Below are 14,511 nucleotides of genomic sequence, written 5' to 3'. Positions count from 1 at the left end.
GCTCTGTCCTCGCGACTTCTTGAGAAGTGCTTTATTATTTCAACTTTTTCGGCTTTGTGCCTTATGTTTCATGTGCAGCTTATTCATGGAGCTAGAGAGAGTGGGGGGAAAAAAAGGTGAAAATGCAAAAATACCATTTTTAAACCTGGAATCCCCTATCTTCTAAAGCAGATTTCCCCTAGGTGCTGACATCAGAGGGGTCCTCTGTCATGATAGGACTTAAATCTGAACTCTTTTTCTGCAGTAATTACAACAGGTATCTTTTGTCCCCTTTACTAGATGAAAAAAAAGAACAAAATTTAGAGACAAAGATCGTCACCAGAGTCTCAAGGAGATCCAAGCTGAGATGATCATTTCTCACAATTTCTGTCGTTATTCAAGATAAATCACTCCGTTCTGCAAGAAGCAGCTCACGGTGTTGCAATTATTTCTATAGCACCGTATATACACAGGATGGTGACAATAAATAATCCTGTAAAATCCTTGGCTGTTAGGCAAATGAGTATTACTTTCATGGACCAACTGAGAGGAGAAGCAAAATGACCTCTTAAAAACCAGGCTGAGCAAACCAGTGGCAGCTCCCAGATTGCAGTTTAAGGATGCCGCCTTCTTAATTTCTTCCTTCTTGTACTAGAATTCATTTCTACAAGGGCAGAATATTTATTTTTCCAAGAAACATTAGGAGTAGCTGTAAATGCTTACCATGAGAGAAAAATTGGATTGTTTTATAAAACTGGGCATCCTGAAGTTACAGAAAATGAAGACAAAGGCTCCTGCAATGATTTTTTAATATCTTACCTGAGTCGTTTTAAAAGTTCTGTAAAATTTAGAGAAGACAGTAACAGTTCTTTCAGTTGGATTCATCTGCCCTTTCCAAATCCTAAAAAAATAGGCAGAGTTCCTACCTAATTTTCAGCTGCACAAATACCATCCATTCTAATAATAAGATCTGTTGGAAGAGAAATAGTATCTGGCTGTATAAAACGTTTTTTTCTTTTTTTTTTAAATCTTGCTGTTTTGAGTGTAAGAGTTATTTTTTTTTTCTGTAGTTTTTGGTAGAAAATTCTCCTGTTTGATTCCTGCAGGGAATTATGTACTATTACTTAAATATTTTCTGCAAAAGGAGTTTTTATTTAACCCTAAAGGTGTGTCCTTTTAGACACAGAACTGCTATTTTGAGAAATTTCCAGTCTTGCTGCTAAACACATGGGTTCAGCAAGAGTAAAAAAAAATATATATATATGATGGGAGTTGTTAGACAACTTTAATATATGGATTGCTGCTTTGGTTTTTATTTTCTTTTTTTCCTGTTTCTTTACAGAAAGCCTGAGCCTTATTAGCGTATGACTATCTGCAGTGTCTTACTAATATTTACTTGCATCTTACAAGCCATCTGCATCTATATTCCCCTTTAAATCTGTGTCAGTTCTCAACATGCTTTGCTTTCAGCCTTTATTCTTGTCTCAGCAAACATTCTAGTTTCCTCCAAAAGATTTAAATGTTTGTTTCAGTATGTTTGTTATACAAGCTGAAGGATTATAAATAAGCAAGTATGTTGTAATAACAAGATATATGGAAATGTAGTTTTTTGCACATTAAAGCACGCTTCTAAACACAGCAGCTATTGAATTTTTTTCTCTAGGTCAGTGTGCACTACTGGTATGTTTGCAGCTTCCTGTAAACAGAAAAAGTCTCCTTTAATAAAAAGGAATTTGTAGTGAAGAGGCACTTCAGCTATGCATTTTAAACCAGTCGTTTAGCTATTGAAGTAAAACATGCCACCAATGTAGTAAAAGGCAACACTTGAAAAGTTCCATGTCAGGATATGAGCTTTTTCATGTAATATTTATTCAATAGGTGTTTGTCTGCGATAAAACGTGATGTATCATATTCTTTAAATTTCTTAATTTTGTAGATAAACCAGTACTCTAGATTTCCCAGACCTACTAAAAATACTACATGCAACATTGGCTAATAAATTTTAATGCCTTAATATTAATTCCTGTTGACATGTTTTTTCTTACACTGATTCAGCAGAGAGGCCCTAAAGCACAGAAATGACACTCTGTTAAGCAATGTGCATAGTACAGTTATTCACAATCGCTATGAAAGAGAAGACTAAAGCAGTCAGCACTATTTCTGGGTGTCATGAAACAAAAAGTGGCTTTATCCTATTGGAGCTGATCCCAAAGCACATTGCAGATCTTATGACCAGAGAATTAAGGTTAAGAAGTCTGTTCTTGTCAGCTTTAACTTGGGTCAAGGGTATTGTTGGTTAATGTGCTTGGAGTTAAATATTAGCTCTTTATTTCCATAGGCAAACTGGAAATAGAGTTTATATTTAAATTCTAAGAAGTGATTTTTTCATTTCATTTCTTTTTTGTGTTATTATTTTCTAGTGTAATAACTAAAACTTTTGCATTTGTTTTGTTTTATTCTTTGTGTTTTTTTGTTTTCTTTTAAGGTCGCTTGAGTTATCCACATCCAGGGACTGACAATCTTCTGATGTTAAATGGTAAGTGCTAATCTTATAACAGTTCCTAATTATCTCTAGCTTAGTTTAAATCTGACATGTTAGTATAAAATTGTACTATTACATTGTTATTGAATTACTTGCCTCTAGTCTTCAACATTAATGGGACTAGTGCTTTCCATTTTTCAGAGCTGAATGGCAAGAGCTAATCTTGCAACAGCCTTTCATTATTTCTAGCTTATTTGAAATCTGAAATACTTAAAAGATGTACTATTCTTTTTTGTTCTTAAGCTCATGAGCATAACATTCTCCAAAGCTCTGCTAAAAAAAACTATTATACTCAGACATGAATGAGAAAAATAAGAAGGCCAGAAATGCATGCTTTTCTATCTTGTGTAGATAAAATGGTGAACTATATATTTTTTATTACACTTTTGTGAAATAATATTTTACTTGTGTGTGGTTTTTTGGAACTGGCTTTGTCAAATAAGTTTCTAACTGCAAAATATGCTGAAGTTAGAGTTCATGTTCACGTTCCTCTCCCAGTAGGTCAAACTTCATGAACATCTGCTACTCAGTGAAGGCATGAACTTTAGCCTTTGTTCAAGGCTAAAGAAGGAAGCAGAGCTTGGTAATCCATCTAAGTCAATAATAAATCAGGGGTTTTGCACACAAATGTTTTCTACATAGGGAAAAATTAGAGCTGTAATACCATAGCTTCACTAGATAAGAAAAAGTGGAATCTGTTGTACACAAAGCAACTACATTTTTGTCATTGACTTCTAATTATTGGATAACGATGAGTCTAAATGTTACCAGTAAAGACCTAATTATAAAAAAGTACAAACAGAATAGTTACTTCAGGTTTGTGGGTCTGTGGAGCTCTTTTTTGTTCTTGTTGCCTTACCCTTCTGCAGAGTCACTTACACTTGTGCGATTGGGTATAAATTGTAAAACAAACAAAAAAATAATTTCCGTTATGTGACACTGTGAGTAAATGTTTAAAATTTTAAGGATATTCCTATTTGGCTGTCTGTCCACTAAAAATAAGTCTCGCACAGTGGACATTTGAAGAATCAGGTCCTTTTTTATTGGATAGTTAAGATAATGGAGTACCTTGGAAAGTAAAAATAGCTATTTACTACTGAAATAAAGTTCATGCTTAGCCCACATAATCCATATTCCTGATTTCTGGTTGGAAATTAGGTTGAATGTAGATGTGCTTGATGTTAGGACATTTACAACAACTAACTTTCTGTATTTAACTGCAACTCTACAGCCTATCCTACAAGCTGGTTTTCTTGGGTGGTATCTGTTCTGTTGTGATTACCTGCTGATTTATAATGAAACATTAGGTGGGAAGGTATTAATATTGAGCAGTCTTATGAGCAGCTGAAATATTTCAAAGCAAGAAACATTTTAAAATTTGTTTGCTTTAATGCTTAGGATGGTGAGCTCTTTTTGTAGTACTGCATGCTAGAAGAATAAGTGGGAAGTGTTGTTACACTATCTGGGAAAAAAGGTTGTTGCTTTTATTGGTGACATTGGAAAAATGTGTCTCTATGGTGACAGACTAACCTGAAAAGCCTACCACAGAGGTAGAATATGTACTAAAGAATACCTTGGTTTGTTATTAATGCTGGTGGGGTTTCCACAGCTGTTTGGAAGGTAGCACTCAGTGAAAGTGCTGTCCTTTTTAAAAGCTGCAATACTACAAACAACCTTCAGTAAGTGAGATAAAAATAACAATTTGACTATCTAAAAGGCAGGTGCTGCAAAGCCTAATTTTTAGGTATGCCCTGTAGAATTTGATTCAGAGCCCTGTTTTGGACACCGAAGCTCTCTGTAATGCACGTGGAGAGTCTGAGTGCAATCATGTATACTGGTGGGGGCCACCTGAAGTTGGAGCTTCTAAACTGGAGCTACATGCTGCTAGAAAACAGAAACACTAAGAACGGCTTCTGGGAAGCCACAGCTGCTTCAGACTCTGTCACAACTTGTCTTTCTTTGCAAGAAGTGAAGGGCTTTCTCCAAATGTGTGGTAAGGAGAATCACAGCTTGAACACTTGTTGAAAAGCTTGCAGACTTCAGTTTCCTCTGCTGAAGAGGATTCAAACGAATGTTTCACAGTATCCCCTCAACTGGTGCCTTGGAGGGAGGAATACAGAAGAGGAGAACTGATAATCCATAGATTTGTATTTATCCCTTATTTTCTCATTTAGAGTTGTACTCACTACCAGGAGGAGCAGCAATATCAGCCCTTCATAAAAGCAAAGCAGTAACATTTTAAAGATGTGGGACCCATCTTCGTGTGAGCTAACAGCAGATTGTAACCCTCAGTGGATTTTAGTAGACTCCATTTTAGTAGACTTGTATCTCTGGATCCCTGTAAGGTTCTGACATGAGCCAGGCTGGAATTCCTCAACCCTCTTAAGACTAAACACTTCTAGATAAAACTGATTTTTAGCTAGTTTTTGTCTTCTTAAGTGATAGATAATTTTCCAGCTCATTTAACACGTACTTACTGAACTGTACCTAATATTAATATTTACAGTTCTCATTATTTGAAATAATGAAATGAACCAAAAGAAAGCTGATTTATGTTTTAATAAATTATATATCTGATAATTATATATCTGTTACAGCTCAAGCTGTATAAAAATGTAAAAACTAAAAAAATGGATTTTCAATGACCTCCCTCAAAAGTCAAGGAAAGATACCGTGGAATGGTTTCACTTGAGTACATCTTTAATTGTCAACTCTGTCTTACAGTTTTTCTGTATCAACTAATAATGCAAAAGTCCAATTTGTTAGGATGTAGGGTGTGGATGTAGGGTGTTTTTCCCTATTATAGGGTTCTCACCTTTATCGTTTTAGTGCATTGAGTTGTTTTTTTAATGACTATTGAAACCTACTATAATTCACCATTCAGTCAGTTTAGGAAGGGAGCGTTAGACTTGCCATCACTTAGAGATACTTATAGTTGGTTGTGCTTTTAAGAAAGGTGTTCTGCTTCAAAGAGAAGTTACTGAACTTCCTAATATAGGAATTGCTGCATAAGATTCTGTGGTCTGTCATGCATGCCAAACTTGAGTGGTCATCGTGAACTCTTTCAGCCTTAAAACCTAAGGGAACCTGAATAGAATTTAGGCACCCAAATGCGATAGAATATAGTGGGAATTAAGCACCTACCTCCTTCACCCAATACTCTTGAAAAATCTCAGCCATAATTATTGATCGGTTTCTTTAAATGACAAATAAGTATTAACAAAAAAAGGCTTCATTTCTTCAGTGTCCCCCATCTGCTCATGTAAATCAGGACTGTTAAGGACAAATGGTATTTTATCTTAGTTGATATTATAAACTTCAGAGTTGTATTTAAATGTAGGAAGTTGGTCTAGTAGGTCTTTTTTTTGTTATACAACATAAATATTTTTAGTTCAGCTCAGCAGTTTCAGTTACTGAAATAAGTGCATATTTGATCTCTGGAGGGTAATTCAAATACATGTCCGAAAAAAACAGAAATGATACATTGACTATCTGCACGATAGCACCGCTCACAATTTTGCAAAAGTATCTGACATCAAGACCATATAAATATAAAGGCGGAAAAAGTGTTTACTTCTGTCTGCCATATTTTTTTTATCTCTGAGCTGATTTAAGTTTTAGAAAGGTGGTGTTGATTTTTTTTGACAGTTTCTAGACTTACTAGTATGCAACGTAAGGGATATAGAAGCACTAAAGAGTACCTTGTAGTTTTTATCTACAAGAAGAGGGAATGTTTTTGTTGTAGCTACAGCACCTAACATTGGAAGGTTGCAGGGTTATTGGACCCCATTTTCATTGGACATATAATCCTTCTTGCATGTGCTACCTAATCCATGTTTTCTGAGTGTCTCTCTTGCACTTTCTCACTTACATGAAATCTTTCAAAGTTTTGGTTAATTAGGCTATCTGCCTTTACAGAGTAGAGGATACAAAATTATTTCTGTATGACTTACTCTTTGAACAAGTTCAGGAAGGAAGGAAGGAAGTGTAATCTCTCATTTTTTTGCTGTCATAAATCAAGTATAACTACAACTGACGGGCCTTCCCCAAAGGGCTGTCTCCCCTGCAACTATTTATTTCTCTAAACACAGGCACTAATTATGTAAATGTATATATTAAATGCATATATTAAATACATATAAAACTATATTTATATCTCTAAATATATATAATGTGTATATATTGAGTTATACACTATATATATAGTTATACACACCACATATAAGCATGTATGCTCTGAAGGGCATACAGTATGTGCATGGTATTTTAATAAATAGAGAAAAATATTTCTGATATAATCTAGTTTGAATCTAAAAGAATATCTCATTGCTCACCTTATACTAAAAGTTTGTTTTAGTGAGACTGTTTCCAGAAGCAATATTTAGCCTTTGAAAGACAGTACTATAGAAATACGTATGTGGGGAGATCAAAATACTGAAGTTACAAAAGGGATACGTTTAGTTCAATACCATATTTGTAGTGATTTGGGAAGCAGTCTGATGAGAGCCTGTAACCTTCAAGGCTTTGTAGTTGTTGTTATTAAAGCAGCTTGTCCACTGTGGTCATAAACTCTGGATAAAAATAATCAAAAATAACGAGTTGCAAAACCACAGGGGTTGATATCAGTGGTCACATTTATTGCAGCAGTGCCTACAGATCGTCTGAGAATGGGAGCAAAGTTTTCCAGACTTTATAGACTCAGTGACAGAAAATCCCTGCCCAAACTAGTTTACAGTCTAAATGGACAAACCAGGTAAATAGCAGGAGAAAGGGGTTTGCCATATGGGTAAAGTAAATAATGTGACAACATCAAATACAATTATTTTTCTATTTTCTCTGCTATCATTGTTTTTCCCTAAGCAAAGAATATACAGACTACACACTTTGGTGTGTCATTGTAATTTCTGTTTATATTGCAACAAATATCCTTTTAAGCAGAATTGCATTGTGGAGGGGTTTTTAGCATTTTAATAGCCCTGCTGTGTTTATCCCTAAATTTACTGATATTTTAAAACACACAAAGAAAAATAGTTCAGGTGTTCTGTAACAAAATATTTTTTTGTCTATCAGATTGCCTTAACTATGAATATATAAGAAAATAGCTGAGCTGGTTTTGTTGGCAAAAAGGAGCAGATCTGGTGGAAAAGAAGAAAAATCACTATGGCTTGCGCTAGAAGTGCTTTATTAGTATGCATTCGTTTAGTATTCTCGGAGAGAGAACATGACATTGCAGTCATTACTGTGGGTGTGATGCACTTGAATTTTCCCTGATTACTCTGGTTTTACTGAGGGGAGAGAAGAGCACAGGGTGTTGGACAAGGGCTTGGTGACACAGCTGCTAATGCTGCCTGTGAGTCACTGTGTCCAAGAGTCAGGAAAGATCCCTCCACGCTGCAGCAGCAGCAGAGCTGCTCTCTTGTCAGTGCCTGCCTTCAGATGAAAACAAGTCTGAAGTTAGACATTAGTCTCCTTATGCTGCATCGACTGATAAGAGAACTAATCGCATCCTCTGTTGAAGAATATGTTGCCTTTTGTGGATGCTATTTTCATATGGTAAATCTGAATTCAGGTGTTTCCAGTCTTGTTGAAACTGGGATTTCTGGTTTTGGATCACTAGTGAAAAGTTGAAGGGTATGAAAAACTAAGCAAAAGACTGTTCTAATCCACAGCGATTCTTTCAGGTGGAAGAAAATAAATTAGAAAGCAAGTTCAGTGCAAGTTGGATAGGAATATACTTAATGTTGTGTAAGAAATCAAAAGTATTAAGGGAGAAAAATACAAGAGAGATTCTCAGAATTCCATAAGCAGTCCACTGAATTCCTAGTAGGAAAAAATAAAGAGAATAAAAAATATATATAAACTTACTAAAAATTTTGAAAAATCCCCATGCAAATGGTAAATACCAGCATATAAGTATTCAACAATATGGAAATGGAACAGTGAATTTACTTCACGAATCATTGACTTTGTGAGACTGCATGTGTATCAGTGTCTCACAACCAAAGTTGCATTTTAGGAGAGATCTGTGCATGGAGTCCTAGTAAAATAAAAATAAAATTAATGGGGGGACACAGTAATCTTTGTTCATGAATGTCACGGTAACATGGTTTATAGTGATCTGTGTGGATATTTAACTACAGTGCTATAATGATTAAAGTAATCTTTCTCAGATATGAAGTCTGAGAAACAGGAATTGAAAATACTTTGTGGAAACGTAACTAAAAATTACACATAGCTTGATAGTTTTTGTATTAGTAATCTGCCTATTTTTAGTTGCCCAGCCTTCAGGCTGAGGAGCAGTCAGTGCAGTCTGCTGAACTGTAGCTGTGAGTAAGATCCCTTTAAGAATCTTGCAAAACTCAGAAGTTAGGAAAATCTTGGATTTGCTTGCAGTCTGTCAGAAATTGTTGCTTTGCCTTTGTGCAGTATTTGTGATACAATGCCATTTCTTGTGACTTGTGCCCTGATTTTGTTTGCTACCACAAGGAGTCTTTTGTTTCAAACAAAACCTTGCGGTTAATTTTCTGCTAGGTCTTTTCATGAAAAAGGAAGGTCATGGCTTATAGCATTTGCATTGTCACTGCAAAGGACTGTACAAACTGTTCCATGGACCAGAATGTTTCTGTGATTAATTTAATGCTGGCTACATGCTTTTTAAAGTAATATTTTCCTTTTTTCAGTTGCAGTGCCCTGCGTAATAATGAGACACTTTTCTAAGATGCAAATTGTGTTTGTGGAGATGAATTTTAAAGTTACTACATTTTATGCTTCTGTAATTAACATGAAGTTAAGATCAAGTATAAAGGCACATTGAATAATTAACATTTGTGCAATGATATTGCTGTGTTTTATAGTATATTCCTTACAGCTGCTGCTAACATCAGTTGAGTAGTAAAATAGTGGGATATTTAAGTAAGACTTCAGTTTATTTGCAGTCTAATCTACAATTAGCCGTGGCAAATACCAATGCAGATTTTTATTTATTGCTCACCCACATCGTTTTTTGTATGATAAATATTTTCATATGTGGGCATAACACAGTTGTTTGACATTTTACAATTTGTCCTTTGTTTACATGCAGCGAGGAGTTATGGGCGAAGACGAGGTAATTCACTTCTGTTTGTTACAGTACAATTAATCCTGATGGAGCTGTTACTGATCATTATGATTAATTAATCCAGATTGTTGATTATAAGCGCTTATCTGCATGTTTCCTTAATACGGGGGAGATGGAGGGTGTGAGGGGTGCAGTCTGGATTGCTTTGATCATTGATCTTTTTTTTAGTTTGAATCTCTTCAAATGAAACTCTCTTTCAGAGTTTGAATTCCAAATCCCTTAATCAGTTAAAGCTCTGTAGCTCTAATCATAATTTTGTTCATGCTAATGGTAACTGCTTGCAGTTGTTGCCCCCTTTAAAAGTATACCGTTTGCTGGTTGTTCTAACTCATCTCCCTTTGCTTCTGTGTAAGTGCTCGTGTACAGAGTAAAACCTAAAAATATTTCATAAACTTAGGAAGAAATCTAGTGGACGGCCCTTGGAAACGGTAAATAAATTCTCATAGTATAAATCAATATATGTTCACTGACCCCAGAAAACCAATACTGATTCAGCTATATGAGAAAGTCACCAGTGGGTGTTACAAAGACGAGGTAAAGTGTGCAGCAAATCATACAGATCTTTAAGAGCTTCAAAATATTCACAATATACACAGAATTTCTTGTCTGTCTGTCTGCCTTGATCTCTGCATTGGTTCATAACGGGTTGCTCAGGAGCCCCATTTGAAAGAATAATGTCGTAGACCATGTGTAATAGCACAATTGTCTTTGGAAAGTTTCTGGTAGATTTTGCTTAATCCTTTTCACTGTCATAAAACAAAAAGAAATGAGTATTTAAAGGGGCTTATCCTTTTAATTCAGTCTTTGGGAGAAATCGGAAAGCCTAGAAAGTGACCTTTTTGCTTTCTTCAGATGAGAAGCATTTAAAAGTGGAGAGGAGGGAGGAAGAAGTGTTTGGAGTCAGAGCGTGCTGCACTAAGTGTGTTAATCCATTGTCCTCAATGTCATCTTAGCTCTCTGAGGAGCTGCAGTGCTTTTGGCAAACCTTTCCCCACATTAAAGAAAAACTGATCTCACTGATACCTCTTCAAAATGTTTTCTGATGGTTTGCTTCGTAATGGAAACAGAGCCTTAGATTCTTGTTGTCCTTAGATTTTGACATTGGTCTGTGGGGAAAAGAATAAATTACTCTGAGGATTATTCTTTTGAGTTTCTTTCCTATGTATTTGTAAGTCAGAAATGGAATTATCTAAGAATTACTTTGAGAAACATAAAAACTTAATTTTCATTATCTGAAGAGATCATAGAATCATCAAATGGGTTGGGTTGGAAGGGACCTTAAAAATCATATAATTCCAACCCCCCTTCAATAGGCTGGGACAGGTACCTTCCGTAAGTATAAATCGTGTGTCTGTGCCTTTTGTTTGCTTGTTCAAAAAAAGGGGGGAAGAAAAGAAGAAGAAGAAAAAAAAGAAAGATGCTTTTGTGGCCATATTGTAACCAACAAGTTAATTAGGATTGGCATATTTTTGAAAGAATATTACCACTTCTTCATATATGCAAAAGACCTGATCATCATTCTTATAACTGCGAGTTTCATAACTTGAAACTCACATCAACACTACTTAGCTGCTGCGGTCTTTTCCTTTTTGGGTTGTCATAGTGTGGTCCTGTTCCTCTTATGTCTAAATATATCATTTGCAGGAAGAATCTCCCTTGCTGCCTCTTCCAGCTGCGTTAACCTTCTGTTTGTCCATTGCTTTCTGACTTTGCTGCCCCATCGAACACAGCCTACTTGCTTCCAGTTTTCAAGGTGCTCTCCTGCTCCTGTTACCCAGCTGCTGAATGCCTCCTTGTGATAGCAAGCAGGGATGCCATCGCTTGCTTCCCACCATATTAGGATATTTCCAAACACATCACCGTTTTTAATGGAAGGAGGGAGCACGTTGCAATTTCCTGGTTGCTGTGTTCCTCTCTATCAGATAAGCCCTTTAGACATAATTGTGAAATGCCACCATAAAGATATCACAGTCACTGGCTTTGTTAATGCAGTACAGTCCAGTGGTCCTGCTTCTGTTTGGATCCACGTGTTGATTACATTTAGTTAATTTCTATCACCTTGTGTTTTCATTCGGTGTTTTTGATGTACTGTATTTTTATAGTGGATTCAGATATCAGCTTAGGGCCTACAGGTGTTATTACCACAACGTGGGTCATTAGTCATGATGTTTGCGCTCTCTTCCTCCAGCCATGTCTTTAAGCACTTGATCTCAGGTGGTCTAACATGAAACAAATGGTCTTCCTACTGCTCTCATCCCTGGCTTATCTGCACAATTTCTGCGGGTGTCCCTAGGGGGCTTTCCTGAGGTGGGATAAAAGTTACAGGTTGCAGTACGAAGCACAGCTGAGATACTGCAGACTCCAGTGTCAGGAGCTCACTGCTTCTGCCTATCCATTTGCAGTGGGTGAACTTAGAGTAAATTGGGTATTTGAGGTGGAAAATGAACTTGTCTCCCAAAACTGTGCTAGGTTGGTTTTTTGGTTTTGCTTGCTTCTTTTGTTTTTGGAAGGCAGCTGAATTCCAGAATGTCCTAAGTAATAACAACTTAAAAAGTGAGAGGGAAACAGCAAAATTGCATTTCAGAATAAATGCTGATGTGGAGTATTTTTGTTTCAACCAAAATTTTTCTTTTTGGACTTTTCTGCAGTTCAGACTAACTTCTGAATTTGAAACTGTTATTAATCCTTGTTGCACTAAAGCAGTGAAAGTTTGAATAACCTGAATTCATAACCTGACCTTCGGGGTCTTCTGTTTTGGAGTTCTATAAAATTTGCAAATTATGAAAGTGGTTGTGTGTGTGAAAGTAGGACGGAAATACCATGTTTTCACTCCCCTTTGCCATCTATATGTCAGTGTTGATCACTTTGCAATTGCAAAGGTGTCCTGTGGGCTTCTTGGATTTCACAGTTGCAACTAGCTTTTCAGTTTGAACATTCATTTCTACCGGGGGAGAGACATGGAACAGCAACCCCTGGAAAGCCTGGTTTGTCTTGTCCTCAGAAAAGGGTAACTGTAGTCTCACTGCAGACTGCTACATGTTAGGAACCACAAAAAGGCTTCCCTTTGCAACTGTTGTAAAATTCAGAGCCAGTATAAATCAGCATTGACTCATTTTTCAAGTGTTACATTATGCACGCTCATTAAAATTCTCTCCTGCTTTCACAGAAACTGATCTGTTCTTGCATTATCAGAATCAGATAATTTCAAAAGAATAGAGAAATCATACCTATCTGAAATGTCCTACTGTGTATATATTTTTTCATTTCCCTCAGGTCACTTAAAGTGTAATTTTTAGACGTGCGGTAGTCATTCATGTGATAGAAGCTATCACTTTAACTTGAAGCTAAACCAAAGGCAAACTAATTATAAATTCACTTAAGCAGCCCTTAATATAATCTCTTTCTATGTAATACCCTCTATTTAAAAGCAAATTATTATTATCTTACTTGATGCAGCAGAGTAACTTCAATATAACGTAGTATGAGGTATTATGCTTACAGAGATGTCAGTTTACAACCTGGAATTTCCTTTTTAAAGATTTAACGTATTTTTCATTATCTTAATTTTTCTTAAACTAATGTATGCTTTTCTAATTTCTTGTTGTTTTTATTTTTACTTTCCAGACCGCTATTCCCCCATTACCCGTTCTAAAATTACATAACTATGTACTGCCACAGAATTGTTTTAATATGTTATTTTTTTCTTTTTAAGGCCGTTCTTCCCTCTTCCCAATAGACGATGGGTTGCTGGACGATGGTCACAGTGATCAAGTCGGAGTGTTGAATTCACCTACCTGCTATTCAGGTCATCAGAATGGGGAACGAATTGAGCGTTTTTCTCGGAAAGTGTTTGTTGGAGGTCTTCCACCAGATATTGATGAAGGTGAGCTGCCCGAAAACTACGCAAATGAGGTTTGGAGGGAGGGAGAAAGAGAAAAACCTAAATGAGGTAATGAAAGTAAACCACCCAGCAAAATAATGTTGTATAAGAGGCTACAACTACAGTTCATGTTTTTTGATTTGTTTTTAATGAGATGGGTATGTTGATGGGTACGTTTCACTTAGTATCACTTGATGTCATCCATTCCTTTTGATTTTGAGAAGATTTATTCGTTTATGCTTCCACACTTCCAGATTGCAGAGTTCCATCTGAAACCTGGAATTTGTTGCTTATGCTTACCTTGCAGTGGTATGGGGCATGTATATTCCTTTCATATACAGCTTAGCCCTTCGTAGTGTCCTCTACCTGAACATACTTCATCATCTATTCACAGGAAATGTCTCTTAGTAATTGAATTTCAAATTCTATTTTACCTGAGCATCTCAGAAGTGGTTTAGAAAGGTTAATATTATTCGTGTTCCTAAATAGAGAAACTAAGGCAGAGGAAGGTCAGTGGCAGAGCCCTGTGTGATGCATTGAATACAGAAGATAGCAGGGAAGTTCAGATTATTATGTGATGCAGTTGGAATTGCTTTGTATAATAGTGCTGATCTGAAGCAATCATGCTGTATAATACTAGGTTTCTCCTGTGCAGATAACTGTAAATTGCATGCTAGCTTTGTAATGTAAACAGAAGTCCGTTTACAAGGTTCATTGTAATCCTAGACTAACTTGCATACCAAATAAGCTGACTGTGGTTAATTATCTTTCAGACATGGGGAGACCATATTTTGGTTTCATCTTCATGACAGTGCTCTCCGGAAACGTACTAAATGATTTCTTTTCATATACTTCAGCTTTTTTGGTGCACTTTAGCTTCAAACTCAAAAGTGCACTGTTGCTTTTAATACAAATGCTAAACAAAGACACATGGAGATACCTTTTCTTTCTTTCCTGTTTATATGCTGATGACAGGATGCAACCGAAACAAAT

At 36.1% G+C, this 14,511-nt stretch overlaps 1 protein-coding gene across 2 annotated transcripts in view; it reads left to right on the top strand.

Annotated features, from left to right (window-relative positions):
• The window catches only part of CPEB2 (cytoplasmic polyadenylation element binding protein 2), a 53,806-nt gene that overhangs the window by 21,269 nt on the left and 18,026 nt on the right, over nucleotides 1-14,511 (top strand). Inside the window, exons 4-6 of one of the 2 annotated variants that reach the window (XM_080591173.1) lie at nucleotides 2,465-2,515; nucleotides 9,603-9,626; nucleotides 13,351-13,521. In XM_080591173.1, coding sequence (XP_080447299.1) covers nucleotides 2,465-2,515; nucleotides 9,603-9,626; nucleotides 13,351-13,521 — 246 coding nt within the window. The remainder of the gene's footprint in view (nucleotides 1-2,464; nucleotides 2,516-9,602; nucleotides 9,627-13,350; nucleotides 13,522-14,511) is intronic. The other variant, XM_080591174.1, reaches the window with a different exon arrangement.

The sequence above is a fragment of the Anser brachyrhynchus genome (assembly GCF_964034855.1).
Source record: "Anser brachyrhynchus genome assembly, chromosome: 4".
NCBI classification, from domain to species: domain Eukaryota; kingdom Metazoa; phylum Chordata; class Aves; order Anseriformes; family Anatidae; genus Anser; species Anser brachyrhynchus.
The sequence above is the reverse complement of the archived record's forward strand: the minus strand, read 5'-3'. Positions and strand labels throughout refer to the sequence as shown.